This window comes from Notothenia rossii (genome assembly GCF_949606895.1).
Source record: "Notothenia rossii genome assembly, chromosome: 4".
In the NCBI taxonomy this organism is placed as follows: domain Eukaryota; kingdom Metazoa; phylum Chordata; class Actinopteri; order Perciformes; family Nototheniidae; genus Notothenia; species Notothenia rossii.
In genome coordinates, this window is record NC_136902.1 from 66,134,394 (window position 1) to 66,162,390 (window position 27,997).

The 27,997-nt window shown below is 43.9% G+C and overlaps 1 protein-coding gene across 2 annotated transcripts in view; it reads right to left on the minus strand.

Annotated features, from left to right (window-relative positions):
• pou2af1 (POU class 2 homeobox associating factor 1) overlaps positions 1-27,996 on the minus strand; it is a 74,179-nt gene extending 46,183 nt beyond the window's left edge. Inside the window, exon 1 of one of the 2 annotated variants that reach the window (XM_079678295.1) lies at positions 27,580-27,996. Coding sequence is in view for 1 of the 2 variants with exons in the window: in XM_079678293.1 (XP_079534419.1) it covers positions 1,337-1,364 (28 nt within the window). In the remaining variant the exon portion in view is untranslated. Of the gene's footprint in view, positions 1-1,336; positions 1,470-27,579 lie in introns of those variants that run through there. The other variant, XM_079678293.1, reaches the window with a different exon arrangement.
• Between the last annotated feature and the right edge of the window lies 1 nt (position 27,997).

Consider the following 27,997-nt stretch of genomic DNA (forward strand, 5'->3'; position numbering starts at 1 on the left):
CAAACTAACAGGCTTCTTGCCAACTGTCTCATTTGTTTGCACTAATTATGTTTATATTCCAAAATGACTGTGGTCACATAAATCTACATAAAGCAATGACACACAAAGCACTTAACTCTTTATACGTATCAAAAGCGACAAAATTCAAATATTTCACATTTAGCAGATAATTATTACGGTTGGTATGAAATATTAAAGTCGCAATCTTAGGTTATTTGATTATTTATTTGTTTTGTTTGAGCAGATAAATAAAAAGCATGAGATTCACACCAGAAGTGTAAGAGAATAATAATGTAAAGTTTTTATTTCCTTTAAAATGTACTAATTTTGCTGAAAGTGAAAATATTATGTTTGCCATATTTTCATACACTGAGTTAAAAGCAGTTTCAGACAGGTGCAAATTGCATTTTTTTTTTTGATCTTGCACAGTGTGCTCGGGTGGGTATGGTTCTGATACAGCAGGCAGTTGTGTTGTTTAATTTGTGGTTAACTTCCTCTTTTTGACACCTGAAGACTTTTTAGACAGTTAAAAAATGTTTTATTTATTTAATTTCAAAGATACAAATGAAGATAGTTAGTTGAACTTAATATGTTTTATTTAAAATTGATATCATTGCTTTCAACTTACGTAATACAGTTATGTGAAATCTGTATATGTAATTGAAGTCAACGGTTTCAGCTTTTTCAGTGTGCTGCTTGGTAGCATTTTCTTCTTTCAGAAGGTTTATAAATATGTTTCCACCACCAAATTTGCATAAAGCATTATGGATATGTATGTACTTGAAACTATAATGATATAGTGCTTTAAGCAGATTATAATGCATTATAGATTTCATAGAAAGTGTTACCTCTCATTCGCCTAAAACATTTTCTCAAGATAAAAAACAAATGTTGCCGCCAAAATAAGATTAGAATAATGAAAAAACTTAAAAATCTGGAGACTAAATTCAATCATTGGCTAAGTCTGAGACTGAAACTAGCCTTTGGGGGGGGGGGGGGGGGGAGGGACACCTGCATGTACATCAAGGTTCACTGACCAGCAACGTACAAAAAACCCAGCAGAAACTCTTCTGCATGTTTCACTGCATGAAACACTGATTTCCTTTCTTTTCATTCAGATGCTATTGATTTCAGGATTCAAAAGGATAGTTAATTATTCCTTTGTGGGTGACAAACAGTTTGAGCTAGTGTTGTAAACATGTCCATATTTCTATTTAGAAATTGCCATTCACAGTTCATTATGACAAGAAATAACACAATGCATGTCATAAGGTTGGTGGTATTTGCTAAAGATTTCAATTAGAAAGGTTAGTGGGTGCCTTAAATATATGTTTACCTTGACATGAAATGCGGGTTAACTCCATTCAGCCATATCCCTCACACATCTCCCTTGTGCTGCCTGAGCATCATTCTCAGTTCTCTGAGAAAAAAGGCCAGACTTAGTCTCCACACCAGGTTTCGTGGCACAGCCAACAGGCATAACTCCACAAAAGCATATGACTTGGCTTTTGTCTGCTGCTGGGTTTTGAATGTGTGCAGTGAGTGATGCAAAGTGTGGCATAATGTTGATACAGTAGTTGATGCAAAGAGGGGAGAACTCGGGCTGACTGAATTGGGCTGATGTATATAACAATAGCTTTACTGCTGACCCAGACAAAGACAGATTCCTATCTGAGCCTAATTTCATTTTCAAGTGCCGCAACACTTTGAGGACCTGACTTAAAAAAAGGTGTCACCAGTGTATTCCTTAGATGGATGAATTCCCTTTCAACAAATACCCAGCTAGAAATGTTTGGTTCTAAAAACATTCTGAGAATGTTACATTCATTGCTCTAGGATTTTTTTCAGCGGGAAGTTTTATTTTGGTTCCCAGAGCGTTCTTCTGAAAGGTAGGATAACGCTCTCTAAAAACATTCTTAAAATGTTTGGTGATAACATTGTTAGAACATTATGCCCTCCTATTCTTAAAACGTTTTCAGCGGGAAGTTTTTGTTTGGTTCCCAGAATGGTCTTCTGAAAGGTAGGATAACATTCTCTAAAAACATTCTCTTAAAATGTTTGGTGATAACCTTCCTAAAATGTTTTTGATAACATTGTTAGAACATTATGCCCTACTATTCTTAAAACATTTTCAACAGAAGCTTTTATTTTGGTTCCCAGAATGTTCTTCTGAAAGGTAGGATAACGTTCTCTAAAAACATTCTTAAAATGTTTTTGATGACATTGTTAGAACATTATTCCCTACTGTTCTTAAAATGCAAGTTAGATTTGTTTATGTTGCCAGAATGTTATTATTATTAGAGAAGGATAACATGCTTTATGTTTAAAACATTATGCAAATGTTCTGTGGTAACAATTTACTAAAATATTTGTACATTATTAGAACATAAAGACCTAATATTCCTATAATTGTTCAACTCAAAATTCCTGGGTAAGTGGACTGACCACTGTGGTCATTAGGATGACTTTGATAGTTTACTTAACTATTGGAATTTGACTATTAACACAAGTAAAAGGATGAATCGGAATCAGCTGGTGAAAGTAACATTTGTTTATTAGAAAAGGGGAGCTGGGAGTGGAGGTTGGTTATGGCAGCAGTGGGAAGTGTGGAAGGCCTTGGATTCCTCCTGGGAGAGACATTAAAAATGAGTGTGAGGCAAAAGCAGGCAAAGTTGTCAAAGAATATCTGGTAAAAAGCTAGAGTGGCACGCAACAATCCGGCAAGGAATGAGTTAGGGATGGGAACGATTAATCGAATATTCAAAATTATTCAGGTATTCGAATAATTATTCATGTATTCGAATATGAGTTATGAATATTTTAATGAATTTTTGTTAAAAAGTTTTGGGGGGGATGCCTAAGTTGATTACATATTATCAAATTGAATAATTAAATGTGTATATATACGACCATGCCATAGCTAAATGTTGTAGGTGACGTCTAAAGGTGTGTTTTGCTCTGCTCACCGGTCCCTCACAGCGCGCAGAGCTTCAGGTGCTGATCTCTCTCTTTCGCGTCCGGTTACACTTCACTCGTGTTTATGTCCAAATCCATCAGATCTAGCTAGTTCTAGCCAATGATATGGCTGCTGCCCCTCCCTACACGTAGATCAGGCAGACTCAAACCTCATCTTAGGCCCAAATGTGGCGCAAATGCGCTCCGCAGCCATTGCGAGGTTCCGGCGCTAACAGTTCATGAGCGTGCTCCCCCGCCCCCTGTCAACACTCGTGACACATGAGTGGCCAGCCTAAACAACAATAAGCGCTGCTTGGCAACCGTGTGTGGCGGCAAAGTACATAGACATTTTGACAGGAGAGATTTAGTTTTGCCGGTATTCAACATATTTTACCAGTCATAGTCCGGTAATTATTTATACTCTAAGAAGAGTCCTACACAACAGACATGGCGTCGAAAAGGAGTAATGTGTGGAAATATTTCGACCAGGTTAGTGAGTGCGGTGTAGAGGTCAAACTATGCCAAATTAAACTTATATATTGTAGTGCCGAGAGACGGGAGTCGGAGGCGGGGTATCGAAGGTACAAGCTAGACTTTTATTTAGCATCTGAAAACACATGTAAACAACTTCATGCCCGTGAATCGAAGAGCGGCGTAAACAGGAAGTCCGGTTCACTAAAATGTCCGTGCAGAACAATACCCCAACCCATAGATACGTGGGGGAATAATGTCAATCACCACACAAGCCCCCCAGTATCACCCATAGTCAAAATCCTCGTGCCTGGGAGGAAGTACCACCCGACCCCGGCGCGTACGGACCACAGGGGCCGAGGAGGGCGGGGCCGAAAGGCGAGGGCAGGGGCAGGGGCAGGGGCACCAACGAGGGCGAGGGCATCCCCACATGGGGCGGGGGGCGGGCCATGGGAGGGCGGCCCCGACGTGGGGGTAGAGCCAACTCTAAAAGCCTGGAAACGTCCACGTGAGCAGGCTTAATCGGATCAACGGACACAGTCTCAGGCCTGCCACCAACGTCCACCACCAGGCTCTTGTCCCCATGACGTATGACGCTGAATGGACCGTCGTAAGGGGGCTGCAGGGGACTGCAGTGGGCGTTGTGGCGAATAAAAACGAAATCCGCCGACCGTAATCCGGGGGATACCCGGAAAGCTGGGTTGCTGTGCTGCGACGTTGGGACGGGCGCGAATATCCCGGCGGTCTCCAGCAGGGAGGAGCGCTGCCCGGCCACAGACCAGGGCACAGTGGTGGTGGGAATGAATTCCCCGGTGATCCGTAGCGTCTGGCCATAGACGAGCTCCGCCGACGAGGACTGCAGGTCTTCTTTGGGGGCACACCTGAGGCCGAGCATAACCCACGGGAGCTTATCCACCCAGTTGCCGTCTGTCAAGCCGGCACGCAGTGACGCCTTCATGGACCGGTGAAACCGCTCACACAATCCGTTAGCCTGGGGGTGATATGCGGTGGTGCGGTGCAGCTTGACCCCCAAACCCACAGCAACAGCGTTCCACAGCTCCGAGGTAAACTGAGAACCGCGCTCAGAGGAGAGATTAGACGGGGTCCCAAAGCGCGCCACCCACGTGCCGATGAAAGCGCGGGCGACGTCGGAAGCTGACGTCGAGGCGAGGGGAACGGCCTCGGGCCAGCGGGTCGTCCTGTCCACCATCGTAAACAGGTAGGTGAAACCGTGAGAGGGGATTACACATCAAAACCAAATCTCTCTCAAATTCAAGTTTCACTCCAGTCAGATTTCACCCTCCTGCAAGACTGGCTATTCCAGAACAAGTTACTTTTGAACAAAACTAAATCCTTCTCTATGATCTTTGGTACCCGACACAAACTCAAATCTTTGACTGGCTCATGTGATATTTCTTGCAATGATGGTACAATTCTGCATAGAGTTGACAGTTTTAAATATTTAGGGGTATGGCTTGACTCTAACCTTTCATTCAAACCTCATATTGATCATATACTGCATAAAGTAAACTTTGGTCTCGGTACTCTTTACCGCTCTCGGCACTGTTTTACCTTAAAAGTTAGGAAAAAACTTGCTACCCAACTGCTATTTCCCTTATTAGACTATTGTGACGTTGTTTATCTCAATGCTCCGAAATCTGTTCTAGCCCCGCTAAACATTGCTTACAATAGAATGTGTAGATTTATTCTCGGTTGTGATTTCCATACACACCACTGTGCACTGTACCTAAACCTCAATCTCCCTTCTCCTGATTTGAGAAGACATAAGCACTGGCTTGAGTTCATTTATAAAAGTTTCAACTTTAATTATCCCCCATATTTGAAACAGTATCTCTTTCGTTTTACATCAACCCACCAAGTTAGACATACCTCTCAGCTCTTCTTCACCGTTCCTCTAGTTAAAAAGGACATTGGCAAAAGAGCCTTCAAATTTAAAGCTCCTGCTGATTGGAATAACTTACCTGCTACCATCAGATCTCTCCCTACTCTGACTTTGTTCAAGCGTGCATTGTCGTCTCACCTCAAGGTTGAATGTTTTTGTATGACCTGAAGTACTTTATTTATTGTTTAAGGGTTGTTGAGGCTCCATCTTATTTCACCATCTCCTCATGAGATGACCCACCTATTGCCCATTTCTAAGTCTTTATTTCTAAGTCTTTATTGTTATGATTTTGTATATATAGTACAGCTACTCTACTTTACTCTACCCAATGATATGCATTCAATGTAACCGCCTATAATGTATTACCATGTGCTGTATGCTTAGGCTGAATGTTTGTAATTTCTTGGTTATTTCTTCCGATGTATGTGTGTGAATGTTGTTTGTATGTTGTACTTGTTTGTTATTTGTTTTCTTGGGACCCCCTTGAAAACGAGGTGATTCACCTCAAGGGGTTTATCCTAATAAAGAAATTTGAATATATAAAGCGGACCCACAAGGTCGACATTGACATGGTCAAACCTCCTCTCAGGAACCGCAAAAAGTTCAAAAGGGGCCCTAGTATGGCGGTGGACTTTGGCCCATTGACAGGCTACGCAAGAGTCGACCCAGGACCTCACATCCTTCTTAAGCCCCTGCCACACGAACTTCTGTGACAACAACTTCACGGACGGCTTCCTACCGGGGTGGGAAAGATTATGAACCGCCTCAAAAACGAGTTGGCGCCAGTCCGCAGGGACCAGCGGTCGAGGCTGGTCCATGGAGACGTCACACCACAGCTTTGCGCCAGAGTCACCGACCGTGACCTCCTCCAGGGATAATCCGTGACCGAGGCCTTGAGGGTCTGGACCCCGTGGTCAGCGGAGGTAATCGAGGCCCAGCTGCACAGCTCCGATGACCGCTCTGGAGAGGCAGTTCGCGACCACGTTAGTGGCTTGTGATCCACGAACGCCACAAACTCCCGGCCTTCCAGCAGGAAACGGAAGTGACGAACCGCCAAATAGAGACCAAGGAGTTCTCTGTCGAAAGCGCTGTACTTGCGCTCCCTGGGAGTCAACTGGCGGCTGAAAAAAGCGAGCGGTTGCCAGGCGCCGTCGACCCACTGTTCATGCACCGTGCCCACTGCGTAGTCTGACGCGTCGGTGGTGATAGCGATGGGGGCCCTGTGTGACGGGTGAGCAAACATGGCGGCTTCGCTCAGGGCGGCTTTAGTGGCGTTGAAAGCGACCTACCTTTCAGCCATCCAGTCTATGGCCCGGCCGGGGGACTTGTCCTTGAGGGCCTCGTACAGCGGGCGCATGGTGTGGGCCGCCCGGCGGATTAACCGGTGATAAAACGTCACCATCCCGAGGAATTCTTGGAGCGCCTGAGCTGTAGGCGGTCGTGGAAAGGCAGACACGGCCTCAACTTTCGACAGGAGGGGGGCGGCCCCATCCTTGCTGATGAGGTGCCCGAGGAAATGGATGGAGGACAACCCGAACTGACACTTCGCCGGGTTGATAATCAGGCCGTGTTGGTTGAGCCTCGCGAAAAGGACCCGGAGATTTGCCTGGTGCTCTTCGGAGGAGGAGCTGGCAACCAGGATGTCGTCTAAATAGACGAAGATGAATGACATATCTCTGAGCGCTGAATCCATCAGCCGCTGAAAGGACTGAGCTGCGTTCTTAAGTCCAAACGGCATACGCAGGAACTCGAAAAGCCCAAACAGCGTAATTACCGCAGTTTTGGGGACGTCCGAGGGGTGCACCGGCACCTGGTGGTAGCCCCGCACCAGATCCACCTTGGAGAAAACCAGCTTGCCCGCCAGGTGTGCAGAGAAGTCCTGGATGTGAGGGACCGGGTAGCGGTCTGGCGTAGTGGCGTCGTTAAGGCGGCGGTAGTCACCACACGGTCGCCAGCCACCGGCTGATTTAGGGACCATGTGAAGTGGCAAAGCCCAAGGGCTGTCTGAGCGGCGGATGATGCCCAGACGCTCCATGATGACGAACTCCGACTTGGCGACTGCCAGCATGTCAGGGTTGAGCCACCGGGCCCTAGCGTAGACAGAGGGGCCGTCAGTGTCAATGTGGTGCTCTACCCCGTGTTTGGTAGTGGCAGCGAAAAAGGTGGACTGCGTCAAGTCGGGAAACTCACTGAGAAGGTGCTGGAACTTGTCGCCCTGTGAGAGTGAGCTGGAGAGCCCGTTGAATGAGGCCTCGCCGCAAGGAGGGCGAAGGAGATGTCAGCCGTGACGAAATCCCACTTAAACCGCTGACCCTCGAAGCACAGGTCCACTGTCTTTGTGCCATATGTGCGAATAGGGGTGTCGTTAGCGGACGTTAAAGGTGGGCCGTGGCCTTCACCGGCGGCGTCCTCCACGGTAGCCGGCAGGATGCTCCGCTGGGCTCCTGTGTCACAAAGGAGTCTGCGACCAGAGAAGGTGTCCCTGATGAACAGGAGCTGGTTGGATGTGCCCACGCTCGCGGCCACTACCGAGCGCAGGCCTTGGCGTTTCCCGTTACCTTGTAGGTGCAGAGGGGACGGCACATCTTCGCTTTCGCCCCGTAGCGTGCATGGTAATAACATAGGCCAGGGCTGGAGTTGCTGACGTTGGCCCAGGACCTTATGCTAGGTGGCATGCCTGTACCTGGAAGGTGCCGCTGCGTGTCGGAGCCAGCACCTCCGGGGCAAAACGCTGTGTTGCCAGGAAGAACCGGTCGGCTTCTTCAGCCAAAGCGCGGGGCTCAGTAATAGCCGTATTAGCGAGTGCTGTCTGTACATGCAGCGGCATGTGCCGAAGAAACAGTTCTATGGACAAAAAATGTGGTTCTTCCGCACCCAGCAGGGTGAGCATCATCTCCATGTGGTCGAATGGCTTGTTGTCCCCCAGGCTATGAATAGCGAGCAGGCGTCGGGCCCGTTCCGACCGTGACAGCTCGAAAGTCTTTAGCAGGAAAGCCTTGAACGCTGCATATTTATCCTGGGCAGGAGGAGATGTAATAAAGCCCACCGTCCGGGTCGCAGTGGAGCTCCCCAGCGCCGAAACAACGTGAAAATAGCGTGCTGCGTCGTCAGTCACTCCGCCTAGGGCGAACTGAGCCTCCGCCTGAGCGAACAATGCAGCCACAGATGTCTCCCAAAACTCCGGCAGTTGGAAAAAAACGGCGTTACTTGCCATGCTCGGTTGCCCGGGAAGGGAAGACCGGCGGAAACAGGAAGTCCGGTTCACTAAATTGTCCGTGCAGAACAATACCCCAACCCATAGATCCGTGGGGGAATAATGTCAATCACCACTATATATACTATACCTTGCTATACCTTATACCTATACCTTCCTCCGTTCCAGCTGAGAGGGTCTTCTCTACAGCTGGGCTGATTGTGAATCAGCTGGGCTGATTGTGAATCGCCTCCGCACATGAAAGCTGTAGGCCTATAGCTGTCAAACTGTGATCACCAGTTCAATACATTTGACAAATTCAACTTGGTTTCTACACTTATTTGAACATGTATGTATTTATTTCCATAAATTATTGAAAAAAATGTGTTGGAAAACATTTTTTTTTACATCTTTTTTTTTACCCAATTTTCTTTTTATAGGATATGTACATTTCGGTTAACCGGTTAACCGTTTTTTGGGGGGTCGAATATTCGAATATACATTTGCTTTCAAATTCCCATCCCTTGAATGAGTGCAGGCTGCAGGATTTCATAGTGTGGCTGATGAGCAGGTTGCAGGTGTGGTTGATTGGAGATTGCTCCCAGCCGTGTCAAGCAGACCAGCAGGCAGAGAGAGAGACACACACACAGTAGAAACAAACACATACAAACAAACACTAACAGGGGTTTCAGGGACGGGCAGTGACAGTCGGTCCGTTCCTCTATATGTCTTTCGGTCTCAAATCTAAAGGGTGCAATAACGATTTGTATCCAATATGCATAAATAGCGGTTACTGTTAATACGCAGATAGCTTATCGAACAGTTAGAACCTACATACAAGACACAACCTTTATAGTCAGAAAAAAGTGTGATTATTTTCTGATATTTTACACATGAAATTATGAATACTGTGGGCCTAAATACCTTAGTGTGATTATAAGTGCATGTGAGTGAATATTGGCATGCATACATTTGTTTTTATACGTCCTATTCATTGTCTCAATGCGCTCATACATCTTAAGAAAGTTATCACCAAAAATGTTAAGAATGTTTTTAGAGAAAGTTATCCTACCTTTCAGAAGAACATTCTGGGAACCAAAATAAAACGTCCCGCTGAAAACGTTTTAAGAACAGTAGGGCATAATGTTCTAACAATGTTATCAAAAACATCTTAAGAAGGTTATCATAAACATCTTAAGAAGTTTATCATTGTACGGATATTTACTGATATTGTACCCGCAGTTGGGACAGCTGACTGGTTTCTCTGAGTGTCAGAGCATGATGGCTGCGCCTATGTTGGCTGCTAATCGTCTTCACTCGCTATCGCTATCGTTAGATAACGCTTATGTTCAGGGGAAGCTTGTAAAAACCTTGCGTATTTTAAATGGCGCTGCGGTTGAGAAATTTGTAACAGCTTTTGACAACAATGTTTTGGTGTCGCATGTTGATGATGTTGATTGTCTAGTCAACGCTTTCAATACACACTGCTCCGCCATTTTAGATGACGTCGCTCCCATGGTGACACGCAGCTCCCTAGCCGTAAACACATCCCCCTGGTTAACAGAGGACACCCGTATACTGAAACGGCTTTGTCGCAAAGTTGAGCGGCTGTGGAAAACCACAAATCTCCAGGTACACCGCCTCCATCTGAAGGACCTTTACTGTGATTACAACAATTTGGTAAAAGATGCCCGGGCTACTTATTTTTCTAATCTCATCTCCTCTAGTAAGCACAAACCCAGAGTACTATTTAAAACCATAAATACCATTGTAAACCTGTCCACCCTTTCAGTTCCTATTTATTCAAACGACGACTGCGACCGTTTTCTCACCTTCTTTATAAACAAGGTAGCTGATGTGAGGTCGAGCACCACCCCCTCCCACTCCCCTCTCCCTATCTGTCCAGTTAGGCAGGCCACGCTGAGTAATTTCTCCTGCATCACCATAGCCGACCTGACCACTGTAGTGAGAACTATGAAATCTTCCTCAAGCCCTCTGGATGCTTTACCAACGTCCATGCTAAAATAAGTGTTTTCATGTGTCGCTCCACCCTTGCTCCACATTATAAACATCTCCATTGTCTCTGGCTCCGTCCCATCATTTTTTAAGCAGGCGGTTGTTCAGCCCCTTCTCAAAAAAAACAATCTAGATCCCTCCCTCCCGAATAATTACAGGCCGATCTCAAAGCTCCCATTTGTGTCAAAAGTTTTTGAAAAAGTTGTTGCTAATCAACTCAATACATTTCTGAATGACAATAAAATCCATGACAAATTCCAATCAGGTTTCAGAAAACACCTCTCCACAGAATCAGCTCTCCTCAGGGTCTCCAATGACCTCATGATGGCATCGGATGAAGGCGATTGCGTGGTTCTGGTGTTGTTGGACCTGAGTGCAGCGTTTGACACAGTGGACCACGCCATCATGCTAGATAGACTCAGGGAGTGGGTAGGCAGCTCAGGGTCTGCCCTCCAGTGGTTTGCCTCGTACCTCAGTGGGAGAAGTTTCTCTGTGGCGGTGGGCCCGTTCTCATCACATAGCACTCCCCTATCCTGCGGCCTGCCCCAGGGTTCTGTTTTAGCCCCCCTTCTTTTTGCCCTGTACATGCTCCCATTGGGCCGCTTAATTAGCCAATTTGAGGGTGTCTCGTATCACTGCTACGCAGATGATATCCAGATATACTTCTCCTTCAAACCTGTCAAAATGGAAAAAGTAAACACCCTCATCACATGTCTGTCTGCAATTGAGGAGTGGATGTCAAGCAACTTCCTACAGCTCAATGCATCAAAAACGGAAGTCTTGATCTTAGCGGTTGATAACATCACCTCTAACGGCCCGTCTACACTACAGGCATCGAAAAATGCTTTCAACGCTTCGTCCATTCACTTGAATGGGGTGACGTAGAAGATTTTTAATCTTCGCCGAACTGCATTGTGGGGAGCATGGCATGGCTTTGCAAGCATCACGAGCATCTATCGGCATCAAAAGTTGAACAATGTTCAACTTTTGAGGCTCGATGCTTAGCATCAGCCAATCAAATCCTGTTTATGCAAATCCCGCCAGTGCAAGCGCAGCCAATCAAACCGCGTGCAAGCTGGGAGAGCCAGACCGCAGTTAATTTCCTCATATTCCAAACGAGATATTACGGTAGCAAATCACCCGGTTCTTTACGACCAGAACTATTTACCGGGATACAAACCGGAGGAACCAGGCATGGAGGGAGGTGGCAGAGACAGTGGGTGAAACTGGTAGGTTTTTCGCCTGTTTGGAGAGTTTATATCCAGTTTACTTCGTTTTAACATTGCTATTGCTTTGTATGTCGGGGGCGGGAGATTCATGTGATTGGTTGTTGGTCGCGTTGCTCGCAAAAAATCGCCAAGCTTCAGACACGCCCAGCTTCAAGATTTTTTGATGCCTGTAGTGTAGACGGGCCGTAAGGTAGCAAGCCACCTGGGTTCATTCAGTGGTAACATAAGGGCAAACATAAAAAACCTTGGTGTAATTTTCGATCAGTCTATGCTACTAGACCAGGGGTTGCCAACACGTCGATCGCGAGCTACCAGTAGCTCGCGGAGGTTTTCCGAGTAGCTCACCAGAGGGCGCTAAAGTGCAGTTGACATGTTGAGACATATTTATTTATGTAGTATATTTTGAGAGTAAGAAAGATAGAGAAAAAGAGATGTAAGATGCAGTCATGACAACTGAGGAAGGTCCGTCAAAGAAGAAATCTAAAATATACTACTTTCATGACGAGTGGGAACATGAATTTTTATTTACGAGCATCAAAGACAAGTGTGTGTGTTTAATTTGTGGCTCGAGTGTTGCGGTGGGGAAGAAGGGAAATGTCGAGCGGCACTTCACAAAACTTCACGAAAACTTTTCAAAGGAGTATCCCGCCGGCAGTTGCCTTCGCGTTGAGAAGGTACAACAATTAAAAGCTACGCTACAAAGGCAGCAGTCATTGTTCACGAAGCCTGCCAAGAAAGCTAGCCTAGCTACAGAAGCATCGTTCCGAGTCGCTCAGTATTTGGCAAAGAACAAAAAAGCTTTCACTGATGGCGGTGTTCTTAAGGGAGCGATGTCTGTTATGGCAGAGACTTTGTTCAGAGACCACAAGAGCAAGTCGGAGATAATGTCTGCCATTGACGATGTGCAACTGGGAAACAACACTGTGGCGAGGAGAGTGTCGGCGCTGTCAGTGGATGCCATGGGACAGTTGGAGCGGGACATGGTCAGGTGCAAGTGGTTCTCCATACAGTGCGACGAGTCGGTGGATGCGAGCGACACAGCTCAGCTGTCTGTGTTCATCCGGATGGTGTTTGAGGATTTTACGGCGAAAGAGGAATTTCTGACACTGCTTCCACTCAAAACAACAACAAGAGGTGTGGACGTGTATAATTCTATTAAGAATTATTTCATAAATAAAGGCATGCAAATGGAGAAGCTTGTATCCATAACAACTGATGGAGCCCCGGCTATGAGAGGTCGCCACAACGGTTTTATCGCAAATTGTAAGTCAGATCCATATTTCCCACGTTTCCTGAGTTACTATTGCATCATTCACCAAGAAGCACTTTGTGCCAAAGTTATGGACTTCAATCACGTCATGAAACCTGTGATACAAATAATAAACTCTATCCGAGCGAAGGCAAAGCAACACAGGAGCTTCAAAGTTTTTCTTGAGGAACTGACAGCTGAATATGGAGATCTCCTTCTCCATGCTGAGGTGAGGTGGTTGAGTAGAGGGGAAATCCTACAGCGCTTCCTCTCCTTGCTGAATGAGGTAAAGCTCTTCATGGAAGAGAGGGGGGAGGACACCTCCATCTTATCTGATGCTGGTTGGGTACTTGACCTGGCCTTTTTGACTGATCTGACAGGAAAATTAAACCAGCTTAACCTCCAGCTACAAGGCAATGGCAAAACAGTATGTGACATGATTAGTGCTGTAAAGGCCTTTAAAGCAAATCTGTGTCTATATCTCCAGCAAGTAAAGGGAAATAAATTGCATCATTTCCCCTCTGTTCAAAAAGTACTGCAGGAGAATAAAGCTGCTGCTGGCTTTCTTGACTTATCAAAGTACTGTGACTGCTTAACTAAGCTTGGGCAGGAATTTGAGGACAGGTTTCTTGACTTTAAACAGCTTGAGCCCTGTGCAAGTTTCCTTGCTAACCCATTCAACATCGTGGATGTTACTGACATGTCTGAGCAACTGGCCAGCCTTTTCAGTCTCAGTGCTTCAGAGTTGGAGCTGGAGATAATCAATCTCCAGAATGACATTCAGCTGAAAGCACATCAGATGGACAAAGATTTCTGGAAGCTATTGGACCCAGAGAAATTCAAAAACATTCAAACTGCTGCACTGAAACTGTCCTGCTTATTTGGGTCAACATATCGCTGTGAATCAGCATTCTCTGATATGAACTTTATCAAATCCAAATTCAGGACAAGACTTACTGATGAACACCTCAATGACTCAATCAGAGTGAATTTGTCAGGATACACACCCCAGTACAGTGCTCTGGTGGATGCTATGCAGTGCCAGGTGTCACATTAGCTGAGTCAGGAGAAAGACAACAATGCAGTGACAGACTGAATGTTTGAAGACATATGTTTGCTTGATGCAAGTTGAGAAAAGCACAAGCCATATTCCCCTTTTACATGTGAAACAAATTTGTGAAATGCTTGAAATAATTTAAATTATAGAGCTAGAAATGTTATTATTACAATTAGGAACTTTGCACTCTTATCTGTAAAACTGTTTACTGTAGTTATTGATGTTAAAGCAGAACTCAGTATTGCATGGTGATTATTTGTCTTTTTTTCTCTTCATGAGAAAGTCAAGTTTATTCATGTTAATGTTTCTGCTCTTGAGTCACGAATGTGATATGTGCACTGAAATCTATATGAAATAACATGAGTAGCTCTTGGCACTTTCTTTTTTTAAAAGTAGCTCCCGGTTAGAAAAAGGTTGGAGACCCCTGTACTAGACAAACACATACAACTTCTTACCCGTACCTGTTTTTTCCATCTCAGGAACATTGCCAAGCTCAGGGACTTTCTATCCAATGCAGAACTGGAGATGGCTATCCATGCCTTTATTTCATCCCGGGTTGATTATTGTAATGCTCGGTTCTCCTGCCTCAACAAAACATCTACTGTATAAACCGGTTACAACAGGTCCAAAATGCTGCAGCCAGATTACTGACTCGATCCAAAAAAACATGCCACATCACTCCGATTCTTTCTGCCCTGCACTGGCTCCCTGTCCATCTCAGAACCCAATTCAAGGTACTGGTCTTCACATATAGAGCTGTCCATGGCCAAGCCCAAGCCTACATCAATGACCTGATCCACCCTCTCACCACATACCGGGCCCTGAGGTCCTCTGAACAATGCCTCTTAAGGGTGCCCCGAACCAGGCTAAAGACTAAGGGGGATCGTGCCTTTGAGGTGGTGGCCCCAAGGTTTTGGAACAAACTCCCCCAGATAATAAAAACCTCGGCCTCAATAGACATTTTTAAGGGGCAGTTAAAGACCCACCTGTTCCGACAGGCCTTTGGGTCTTTGGGAGGAGGTGAGTAAGTGGCCGTCTTTTTTATTGGTGTTTTATCGTATGTTTTATCCTATGTATTACCTGCTGCTGTTTTATGCCTTTTATAGTTGTACTTTGTATTGTGTCCTGTGTACTGTGCTGTAAAGCACTTTGTACATCCGTGTTGAGAAGGGTGCTATATAAATAAAGTTTTACTTACTTACTTATCAAAAACATCTTAAGAAGATTATCACCAAACATTTCCAGAATGTTTTAAAGAACGTTATCCTACCTTTCAGAAGAACATTCTGGGAACCAAAATAAAACGTCCCCCTCTGAAAACATTCTTAGAACAACGAATGGTAACAAACATTTATAGCTGGGAACTCACATGCCACATGCAATATCTGCTTACAGCTTATCATGAATTACGTGCTTGTTTGTTTTTTTCAAAAGGAAAATATGGTGATCAGATTTTTTTTAAAACATCCTTTTCAAACAGATGAAACAGGTTTGTTTTTTCAAGCGCTATAGAAATCAATTTGACGTTGACCATGACCGTGTTAATATTTGCCATAACAGGAACGTTTTATAAAAAAAGAATAACATCCTGAAAACATTTTCAGAATGTTCTTGGAGAATGTTCTTCATTTGTTATCATGTAACATTCAGGGAACGTTTTATAAAGAACATCTTTAATGTTTTACCCAACAACGTCCAAAACACATCCTTAGAATATTGCAGGCAAAAAGTTCCACCTTTGTTAACATATCACATTAAAGGAACATTTTATAAAAACACTTTCTTTCATCTCAGGCCTTAATAACATCCTCAAAACATCCTCTGAATGTTGCAGTTAAAACGTTATGTCTTAGTTAACCTTAAACCTTATAGGAACCTTATTTGAAAAAATAAACATCCTAAAAAGGTTCTTTGAACATCAGATTAAAACTAGGGCTGTCAGTCGATTAAAATATTTAATCACGATTAATTGCATGATTGTCCATAGTTAACCGCGATTAATCGCAAATTAATCGCACATTTTGTATCTGTTCTAAATGTACCTTAGAGGAATATTTTTCAAGTTTTTAATACTCTTATCAACATATGAGTGGACAGATATGCTTTATGAAAATGTTTGTTTATTATCATTCGATCAATGAAAAATATTCTCATGAATATTAAACACAACAACCTCTGAACATTCGCCTCAATTCAACCTGGAACCTCTCTCATACAATAATACAATACAAAGTGTGTGTGTGTGTGTGTGTGTGTGTGTGTGTGTGTGTGTGTGTGTGTGTGTGTGTGTGTGTGTGTGTGTGTGTGTGTGTGTGTGTGTGTGTGTGTGTGTGTGTGTGTGTGTGTGTGTGTGTGTGTGTGTGTGTGTGTGTGTGTGTGTGTGTGTGTGTGTGTGTGTGTGTGTGTGATGGATCGTTGGAGCTATGTGCAACTCCAGGCATATGCTCGAACGGGAGCTGCCTGGACGCTGCAATTATGTTGCGCGCACTATCCGCGCTGAGTGTGCTGACTTTTCGTACAATTTCCCATTGTCTGGCTACCTGCATAAAGTCAAGTGCTCGGCGCAGTTGTCGGCGAAATATCGCTCCTCTGTTTTCATTGAAACAGCTCCTTATATCCGTTAGCGCTGCTAGCTAGTACCAGATGCTAACAACAACAATACAGGTAAGGTCTCTCTCTTGCTCGCTCGCGCCACACATACACACGCCCTCCCGGTCCTCCCGATGGCCAGTCAGGGCCTGCCGGTGAGCGTGGAAGTGTGGTCTGCCGCAAGAGGACGGCAGGAGCGGGGCTGTCAGCATCAGCTTGTAGATGGTATTTTAAACTCGATGCGCTCTGAAACCACGGGGCGGCCGAGGACAAAAAATACACATGCGTTAATCGCGTTAAAATAATTAGTGGCGTAATTTTTTTTGCGTTAGTGCATTATTAACGCGTTAACTTGACAGCCACAAAGGGAAAATATTTACTCAAAGCAGGGGTTGGTAAGGTTGAACAAACCTGCAAGATTAGGGTAGATTTGAAATTATCCAACAGAAAAACCTAGTTTAAGTAGACAACTCTTCACCAAAGTAGCTAGCAGCACTAGCGTCAAAAGTCGCTAAATCAGTTAGCAACCCCGACAGACCATAGTGAATTGCAAGGGTACCCAATCTAGCTTTAACATTTAAAAGAATACACATGTAAAGTCAGATAAAATAAGCTAGGCATACACTTTCAAATTTTAAATGAAAAAATGTTTAATTCCAACTCCATCTGTATTGTAAATGGTCTGCGATGTTAGCTCATGTATTATGGTCTCTCACTGTAAATTCCAATCATCAAGCCACAACCTGCTTTACGTGTGAATTGCAAAATGAAACGGCTTGTCGACCCTATGGACTTGTATGGCTATTGACAACTGTCAATTAAGTTTTGTTTGAAAGCTTCAAGGCTTGAAGTTCGTTTGGTGGCAGAGATTTGTATAGTTACATCAGTACAGTTCAAATAAATACTAGCAACCACCAGCATAAGTTCACAATAGACTTCATGAAATATATGGACTTGCAGGTAAGGATGGGGTATCCAGAGCAAGTACTTAATTTGTACTGGTATCTAATTGGTCAGAACCGACCAATACACTGGCTAAACCGTGCTGTTATCATTTATTTGTGTTACATTATGATTTAATGAGAAACATGCAGCCCGGGAGACATTAAATGTCTTTGTTATTTGCACAAAATTATAGAGAGTAGTATCGATAAGAGTATCGACCTGTATCGACAACCAGTATTGGTATCGATATATATACAATCCAAACAATACCCATCCTTACTTGCAGGAGGCTAAGAAGACGTGCACCCTGTGGCCTGTCTATACAGCAGAGGTAAGCTAGCCACATTTTGCCTTAAATGTACATTCTTAGCTATTTTGGATTTGCACAAGTGTCAGAAATGATGGTGTGGCTGGAAAAACTCTCTCCAAGAAGCGCCTAACAGGATGGCTATGCGAATGCATTATACATGACTATGGACGGGCAGGGAGAGCCCTCCCCACTGGGGTCCGTGTACATTCTACACGGGCTGTGGCTATGTCAACAGCCTTATTCAGCGGCTTGAATGTAGAAGATATGTGCAGGGCGGCATCTTGGTCTACGCCAGGCCCCTTAATAAAATGTTATCTCCTGGACATGTCTGGCTCCTTCTTGTTGTCTGTGCTTGCCGGGGCAACGCATGACCGGGGGGGGGCTTTGAAATATAACGGGGGGTTACGTATTGTAACCCTGGTTATATAAGCAAAGGCGGAGCCTTCTACCTGGGGGCCCTGTCTTTCCTAGGCCGCTCGCTGAAGGGGGTGTAGGATGGCAGGCGGAGGGCTTAGCCGCCTTATATACTGTGGGCCTGCGCGTGCATTCAGGTAGGCTCGCCCCGATTGGCCCGCTACGTTTGCGTAACTCAGTAGGTGAAAGCACGCACAGCATGATAGAGAGTAGTACCCATAGAGTCCAGAGGGCTCCGCCTGTGCTTATATAACCATGGTTACAATACGTAACCCCCCGTTTTACCAACATTTAAAAGATGCTTTCGTTCAGAGAGCTGAGTCTGAATAATTTTAAAAACAGCCTGTAATTTAACAACAGCCTCCTTTATGGAGGGACCTGCACAATACATCACGGTATCGTCCGCATAAAAATTTAAGGTTGCTCCATTGACATTTTCACCTAAACTGTTGATATAGATGGAGAATAAAAGTGGACCTAAAACAAAGTACACCATTTGTAGTGTTTAACCACTCAGAAGTGAGCCCATCATTTCAGCCAGGTAGTTCACAAACCACCCCACTGCATGGCTGGATATGCCAATACTGACTAGCCTCTGCTTCAAGATGAGATGATCACATCTCGGCAGGCTCGTCAGTCCCCTCCTGCTCGCTGGCTTAATGACGCACTGCGTGCTAATAGAACCATCCTTCTGCAGCAGAAATGGTGGAAATCCACCATCCAAACACCCTGACAACCTCCTACTCTATCAATCTCTCCTATCCTCTTTCTCATCTTCAATCTCTCAGGAAAAAAGCACTTTCTTTCAAGATAAGATCCAATCTTCCTATTCCAATCCCAACAAACTATTTTCTATCTTATCCACCCTCCTGGACCCCCCCAGAACCCCTTCCCCCTCCTCCCTTCTTCCAAGCGACTTTGTTAACTACTTTGAAAAAAAGGTTGATGATATTCGCTCTTCTTTTTCTGACTCACCTTTCTGACCCTCCTTTCACCCACACACTGACCTCCTTCTCCCCTCTCTCTCCAAGTGAGGTTCTTGCCCTCATTACCTCTGCCCGCCCTACCACCTGTCCTCTGGACCCTATCCCCTCAAACCTCTTTCAGACTATCGCTCCTGATATTCTACCATTTCTCACCCATTTCATCAACACTTCTCTAACTTCTGGTCCCTTTCCAAACAGTCTCAAGGAGGCAAAAGTAAACCCTCTCCTAAAGAAACCCACTCTCAACCCGTCTAATGTTATAAACTACAGGCCTGTCTCTCTCCTCCCATTCCTGTCTAAAACACTTGAACGCGCTGTCTTTAAACAACTCTCCTGTTAACTCCATCAGAACAACCTTCTGGATCCGCACCAGTCTGGTTTCAAGGCAGGTCACTCAACAGAAACTGCCCTCCTTGCTGTCTCTGAGGAACTGCACACGGCTAAAGCAGCCTCCCTCTCCTCTGTCATCATCCTTCTGGACCTGTCTGCTGCATTCGACACAGTGAATCATCAGATCCTCCTTCGCACTCTCCAAGAACTTGGAGTTTCAGGCTCTGCACTTTCCCTCCTCACCTCATACCTCAAAGACCGTACATACAGGGTAACTTGGAGAGGGTCCGAGTCCGACCCTTGTCAGTTAACTACAGGGGTCCCTCATGGCTCTGTCCTTGGTCCCCTCCTCGTCTCTCTGTACACAAACTCGCTCGGATCAGTCATTAGCCCGCTTGGTTTTTCATACCATTGCTACGCTGACAACACCCAATTAATTCTGTCCTTTCCCCGCTCTGAAACCCAGGTTGTCACACGCATCTCTGCTTGTCTAGCAGACATCTCTCGGTGGATGTCTGCTCACCACCTCAAGCTCATCCTTGACAAGACTGAACTGCTTTTTCTTCCAAGAAAAGAGTGTCCCACTCTTGACCTAACAATCAACATCGGCACCTCTGTTGTTTCCCTGACTCAGACTGCAAGGAATCTGGATGTGACCCTAGATAACAATCTGTCCTTCACTGCAAACATCGCTGCAACAACCCACTGCTGCAGATAGTCTTTACGAGCGTACCATGCTGTGAATGGATCTGGCCATTCCTACATCCAGGACATGGTTAAACCATACACCCCAGCATGTGCACTTCAAACGGCTCTCTGCACCCGCACTGCAAGGGGGACCCAAGTTCCCATCAGCAAAAACACGTGGGTTTGCTATCCTGGCTCCAACATGGTGGAATGAGCTCCCCATTGACATCAGGACAGCAGAAAGCTTACACATCTTCCGGGGGAGACTAAATACTCATCTCTCTCGACTCCACTCAGAGCAATAAAATGACTAACAAAGCACTTATATACTAATAAAGGAATGGCTTATCTAAACCTAGTTGAGTAGCACTTGATATGTTTTGGCTCTATGAAACCTGATGTACTTATATGATTCTGTTTTCTTCAAGTTGGTATCTTCTTGGTCGAATGCACTTATTGTAAGTCGCTTTGGATAAAAGCATCAGCTAAATGCAATGTAATGTAATCAAAGGTTACCATGGTGACGACGTTATCAAACACCTGTGGGCAGAGATCAAAGGTTACCATTCAGATGTGCAGTGAAAGAGATAAACCTCTTACATTTCTAACTATAGTTTAAAAATGGTAGCTGATGTCGGTAAAATGTCAATGCGTGCAGCATGTCAGGACCCTGACGAGCGTCTGAGTCTGCTGTTTGTGTAATTCCGGGTCAATAATGTGGCATTTTAGGCAGATTTACTAAAGGTGGGCAGCTGCTGCTCTGATGAAAGATCAGGCTGAATTCACAATGGGCCTTAATGGAGACATGTGGAAAGTTTTTGTCATGAAAAATGATGTCCACGGTGTGTATAGTTTGGGAATTATGGCAGGTTTAAAAAAATGTGTGTGTGTGTGTGTGTGTGTGTGTGTGTGTGTGTGGGTGTGTGTGTGTGTGTGTGTGTGTGTGTGTGTGTGTGTGTGTGTGTGTGTGTGTGTGTGTGTGTGTGTGTGTGTGTGTGTGTGTGTGTGTGTGTGTGTGTGTGTGTGTGTGTGTGAGAAAGAGAGATTGCAAATCAGTGAGTGAAAGGTGAAAGTGGAGCCATAGCCCCTGGAGCAGATTTATTTGCTCTGCAGGTCTGGGCGTGTTTCAGGCCCTTTAAGGCTTGGCAAGTTCACACAGGTCAAGACCAATCAGCCTGGCATGCACACCCACACACACACACACACACACACACACACACACACACACACACACACACACACACACACACACACACACACACACACACACACACACACACACACACACACACACACACACACACACACACACACACACAGAGAGTGGGTTCACAGTGCTGGCTTGCCCTTCACCTGTGCAGAGAATCCAGTCTTGATCTCAGAGCGCCTGAAACAAACATTTAGAAAGGAAATAGTGCTTGCACAGCTGCTCCCATTGATTAAATGGTCAAACAGTGAGAAAGCACGAAGGATTATCCAGCAGATAATATTCTGTTGTCACACGCAAGTTCACATTACTTAGTAAAGACAGAAAACCGCCAATGTTTGTAGCAGTGCAGTGTTGAGGCTTTACGTTCTTTAAAACATAGGAAACACTTCTGGGAAGTTCTCTGAGTTGATTAAGATCAATAGTTCTCTGAGTTGATTTAGATTAATATTTACCTCAGGTGCAGTGGAATGACTTATGTTAAGTAATATATTAAAATCTCGTTGCTCAATTACCTCAATCATTCATAGACTTTTTTCTGTTTTGATTGAAAATGCCGACAAAGAGAGCAATTTACCCAATAAATGATTAAGTAAAATGTCTATTTTGCTATAAGCAGATGACGTTAAAGATATCTCAAATAAAAAAGCCCTCTTCAAAATTAAATAATTGAGCAACCGTCACCTTGGCATGGTCCAACAAGTAGACTACAAATCCTGTGATGATACATCACTGAGTCACATTAACGCCAAACGGCGGTACTAAAACTTCTGCGTTAGTTTGTGACATCGTTGGGCCCAAAAATACTTTTCCCCAGTGACTTACATTTGGAAAGAGAGAAGAATTTCTTTGGAGCTAAATAAACTAACGAGTAGGAACACTTTTACAGTACTTATTTAAATCATAAGGGTCTAAAAGTCACAGCCAAACCCAGAGTTATTTTCCGTCTTTCTATAAATTTGATGGAGCCAAGATCGGCGATGGCGCTGCAGATTGGGGGTGTGGCCTTATAGAGAACCGCAGTGACGCGTCGTAAAACCCGGAAGTAAACTTCTTCCGGTTACTTCGTGAAAAACCAATGCAAATTCTCCATAGGATTTTGGAAAATAGCTCGAAATAAGGTCTGTGGTTGACACACATTTAAGAGAGGGATCACGTTTTGTTCAGCCGGATAATCTCCACATGTTAACCCTACTTTTATAATTTTTGAATCATAAATCTAGTCGCCAAAAGCAAAATGCTAACGTTATACTATAAACATAAACGAACTACAAGCCAGTACAGCAGCAGGGTCGCACAACTTCAACGTCACGCCAACTTAAGATCGTTTCAACTGACTTGCACTGAAACTGCACTTTGAACACTTTAAATATATTAACATTTTAAACTGTATACCCCGGTTATCTAGGCCCTTTTTGTTTTGTTTAATGTATACCACGTTTATCTAGGCCCTTTTTGTTTTGTTTTATGTATACATGTCACACTGTGGGAAACGATATTTCGATATTTCTGGATGTATAACACATGTAGAATTTTTGACAATAAAGCTGAATTTGACTTTCGCGCGCTTGCATATTTTAACAAAGCTTTTCATTTTAGCCACACTGAATTTAACTAGAAGTCAAGGCTGTGTCAATTACCAGTCTGATATCGTTTTACAAAGATGACAAGAAGAGTGTAGATAGAGGAGAGAACCACTACAAGTCAGAACACGTAACAGAGCAGCCTAGATGAAGGTGTGCTTACCGGTGTTGTCAGGGCTAGCATGAGGGACAAGGTTTATAGTGTCGGTGAGTAGTGATAGCAAGAGTACCGTTAACCTAGAGTTAATTTATTCACATTAATTCCCATCAATAAATCAATCGTATGTGTCACATGAAATCTTTATTAGGCAAGGCAAGGCAAGTTTATTTATATAGCACTTTTCAACACAAGGCAATTCAAAGTGCTTTACAAAAAATGAAAGACATTAAGAAAATGGCATTTAAAATCAGTCATTAAAAAGAAAAGCTAATAAAATAAACATTAAAAGAAAAAATACATGGATAAAAGTTACAGTGCAGTCTAAGATATGAATAGTTCAATTAAAAGCAGCGACAAAATTAAAAGTCTTCAGCCTGGATTTAAAAGTAGTAAGAGTTGCAGCGGACCTGCAGGTTTCTGGAAGTTTGTTCCAGATATTTGGAGCATAATAACTGAACGCTGCTTTACCATGTTTAGTTCTGACTCTGGGGACAGAAAGCTGACCAGTCCCTGAAGACCTGAGAGATCTGGATGGTTCATAATTTAGCAGGAGGTCAGAAATGCATTTTGGTCCTGAACCATTCAGTGCTTTATAAACAGCAGCAGTATTTTGAAATCTATTCTTTGACACACAGGAAGCCAGTGTAAAAACTTCAGAAATGGAGCGATGTGATGTTTCTTAGTGTTGGTGAGGACTCGAGCAGCGGTGTTCTGAATCAGCTGCAGCTTTCTAATATATTTTTTAGTGAGACCTGTGAAGACACCATTGCAGTAGTCCAGTCTACTGAAGATAAAAGCATGGACACGTTTTTCCAAATCCTGCTGTGACATTAGTCTTTTAATCCTAGATATGTTCTTTAGGTGATAGTAAGCTGATTTAGTAACTGTTTTAATGTGACTGTTGAAACCAATAACTAATTTAACCCGCTGACAAGAGAGCCCACCTCCGAAGATCGTGACTGGCTGAGGGACAGACTCGGGGGCAGGTTTTCAGGAATTTCTTGGCTTCTCTCCCCCGAGCCAGAAGAGGAACACTACAGCTTGGAAACACTTACTGTTCCTGAAATGATCAAATCTGTTATGCATCAGGGACCTGAGGCAATTGTGGCAAGAATGGCATTGTCTGAAGAGCAACAGAGGGCAATTCAGGTGGCTACCACTGGTCAGCGAACCAACCCAAACTGGCATTTGTTCAGGAAAGGAAGGTTGACTGCCAGCAACTTTGGAGCTGTCCTGAGGTCAAAGCGTGTGACTGCTTCCTTTATTGCCAGGGTGCTAGGGCAACAACAGGCCCTTGATGGTGTTTTGTATGTACAGTGGGGGACTATGAATGAATGTGAGGGCGTCAGGGCATTCACCACTGCAACCCAGATGCAGGTCCATGAGTCAGATTTGTGGCTTTCCCTATCAGGATTGTTGGGGGCATCTCCAGATGGTCTGGTAGGGTCTTCCGCTGTGCTGGAGGTAAAGTGTCCCTACGGAGCCAGGGAAATGACAATTAGTGAAGCATTGCAAATCAAGGGCTTCTGTTTCAGTAAGGAAGGAGAAACATTCAGCCTGCGTGAGGAACATCCTTACTGGCACTAAGTGCAAGGTCAGCTTCACCTCACTGCAAGGAAGAAGAAATAAAAAAATTGTGAATTGTTTTTAATTTACATTTACTCGCCTTTGCAATGTTGTGGTTGTTAGAGTGTTAGGTTTCCTGTCAGCTCGTCTGTTGGGAAGATATAAAATATTAGTTTCATGGAAGTCACACCGTCACATATACTGTAAGAGCATTAAGACATACAGTACATAGGCTAAAACAAAACATCTAAAGATATAACCTTGCACTTTGATAAGTCTCGTGAACATTTTCACTATTTTGACATTTTTATAGATGAAAATTGAACTAAAGAAATAAATGGTAGATTAATACATATTGAAAATAGGTGTCAGCTGCTACACTAATTATAATAGTTATATTTCTTAATTAATTAAGATAAGATATTACTGTATTGCAGTGGCGAAGCGTGTCTATCACAACTGGACCTTCTGTAGACACAAACGCCCCCCCGCCCCCCACCACGCACGCCGCAGCAGCAGCCGCCGCAGCCGCTCTTGTCAGATTTAAATGCACAACAACGCGTACTACACTCAAGACAGACATTAACGAACCATTCATCAAAAAGTGTGTGGAAACAAAATGCAACCAGCTCAACGAGATGCATAACCAGCGAATAAAAAGTAGTCTCACTCACCAATGGTCATCATCACTTCAAGACGAAATCCATCCTCCTGTCCTTTTGAATGAATTTTTAATAAAAACCAAATTAAGGGCATGTGCATAACAGTGTATGAAAAGTGCCTGTGGGATCTTTTCCTTGACCTTGGCTTGGACTTCGTTCAGCCCCGATGCCATAACGGCAGCAACGTCATAGCACTGGGCTACAAGTTTGTCCATGCATCCATGTTCCTCAAAGAAACCGAGGGCCATGGCTGCTACATCCTCTGCCCGTTTCTTCCCTGTCACATCCTCAAATTTGATGAACCTCTCTTTTACGCCACTGTCTGTTACAAACCGAAGAACAAACGATAACTGTGCAGCATTGCTGACATCTGTTGTTTCATCCAGCATTAAAGCTACGAAGGGTGCTTTAATTATTTCCTCTTTGATGGTCTCACCCATCACTTCGGCCACAGCACTTATCAAGTCGTTCTGTATTTGACTCAAGGTTCCAATGAACACAGAGAAGTGGACAAATGGTAGGCTAGTGCAAGTCTGGATCATATTCTGCTATGAATGTAAGCAGCTCCAGGTAATTACCTCGATTGGCTGATTCTCTGCTCTCATCATGGCCCCTGAAAGGTAACTCCTGTTTCCCAAGGAAAATCACACAGTGGATCAGACGTTTCAAAATCTCCCGATTTTTGTTCACCTTTTCGTTGTGAATGATCGTTTCTCTACGTCTCTGTTCGTCCAGCTGTAGATCAATCCTTGTGTCTCCAAAAGTCTTCATGGTGACCGTTGCCTTAAAATGCCCTACTGTGTTTTGGTGTTTTTGTGCAGCCTTGGTTAAACAGCTCAGATTATCGTAGCCTTTCCAATTCCATGCCCCCTTTTCGGTCCCAAAAAGCAAGCACTCCCAGCAGTAGAGCCTTTTGTGACTAACTGAACCCGTAAGCCACGGGTATCTTTCCCAGTTGCTAGCCTGGAAATGGCGAACATAGCCTTTAGCAACTTGATTCAGCTCCAGATTTTCAGGCGTTGGGCGCCCTTTTTTTACAATGTCCGTCTTTTCAGTGAATTGTCGTCTTGAAAAAGGAACCGACAATAATTCCGCAACAACATCTTCTTCACCTGTTGCCATGTCAACGTTAAAACGAATAAAACAGAAAATGAATTGTTACGTCCCATCTATATCCTGTGTCTCGCAACTGTCAGAACTAACGGGCCTTCTAGCATACCCTGCACCGTGGGAAACTCCGAAAGAATACGCCCATTGGCTACAAATCAATATATGATTGGTTGATCAAATTGTCAATCAGAGTGTTCGCTCTCATTCATTTCAACGACCAGGGCCTTCTATCAAGGATACAGAATACCCACAGACGCAGAAACAGATCTGATTGGTTGCATTTATTTTCTAAAATGCGTAGTGCAAGGTCCGAGAAGGACAAACAAATCAACGTAACACTGTTTATTACAGATCAACAACACAGATACGATTGTCATTTATAAAATGTATTTACATTTTATTACATTTTATTACATTTTATTAAATTGTATTTATATAATTAAATCGATAAATGTATTTTTTTTATCTGAGTTATCAGGGTATTCTCTGAATACCTTGAAGGCCCCGACGGTTCGCCACTGCTGTATTGATCCCAATTTGGGTAATTTTTGTGTTGCAGCAGCATAATAAGAAAAACAAAATATAAGTTATTATATATACAAAAGTATGTGAGGGATGCAATATTAAATTGAATATAAATGTAAAATGTACATGTGATTTTACGTCCAAGCGAAGCTATGGAGCAGAGAGTTCTCTGCCAGCCAGAGGTGATTTGTTATTAGTTCAATATGTCAAACTGATTTCCCTGACTACAATCTTTCGTTACATGGTGAAACGTTATGCTGCTTGTACTAATTAGACTTATCATATAAGCCACACAGGTTTTAATAGGATGTATTCATTATCTTTACTTATGTTGCAGTCTTTTCAGCAGCGCCATCTCTAAAACGGCGATACAGTCACTACCCATCATTTATATTTCACCGTGACATGGAAAAAAAGGTAACGTCAGCTTACCTCATGGCACGAATCCAGACTCTCCTTTGGAAAACATTGGCCGGGAAACGATAGAACAAGCACGTTTCATGCGAAGACCTGTGGCTGCAACCCGGAGCAAAGCAACAAACCATTGCGTAGCTAACTAGTAGCGCTAGCTTTAGCTAACGTTAGCTAACGAAACGAACTGCCGAGTAAAATTGGAAAACAATGGTAATTAATTATTCTATCATTTGTAAAACTACGTTGTTAAAAACGACAATTTCAAAAATACAGATTCTAATGGCAGATATAGATATACAGATACTAAAGATAGGCAGGTACTTGCTTTCAAGCAGAACACAGGGGAAAACAAACTTAGCAGGAGTGTTTACGTGTTCGGCGTAATGACGTACAACGGCCTCGACAATTTCTGTAGTCCTATTCAGCCACTCGGTAA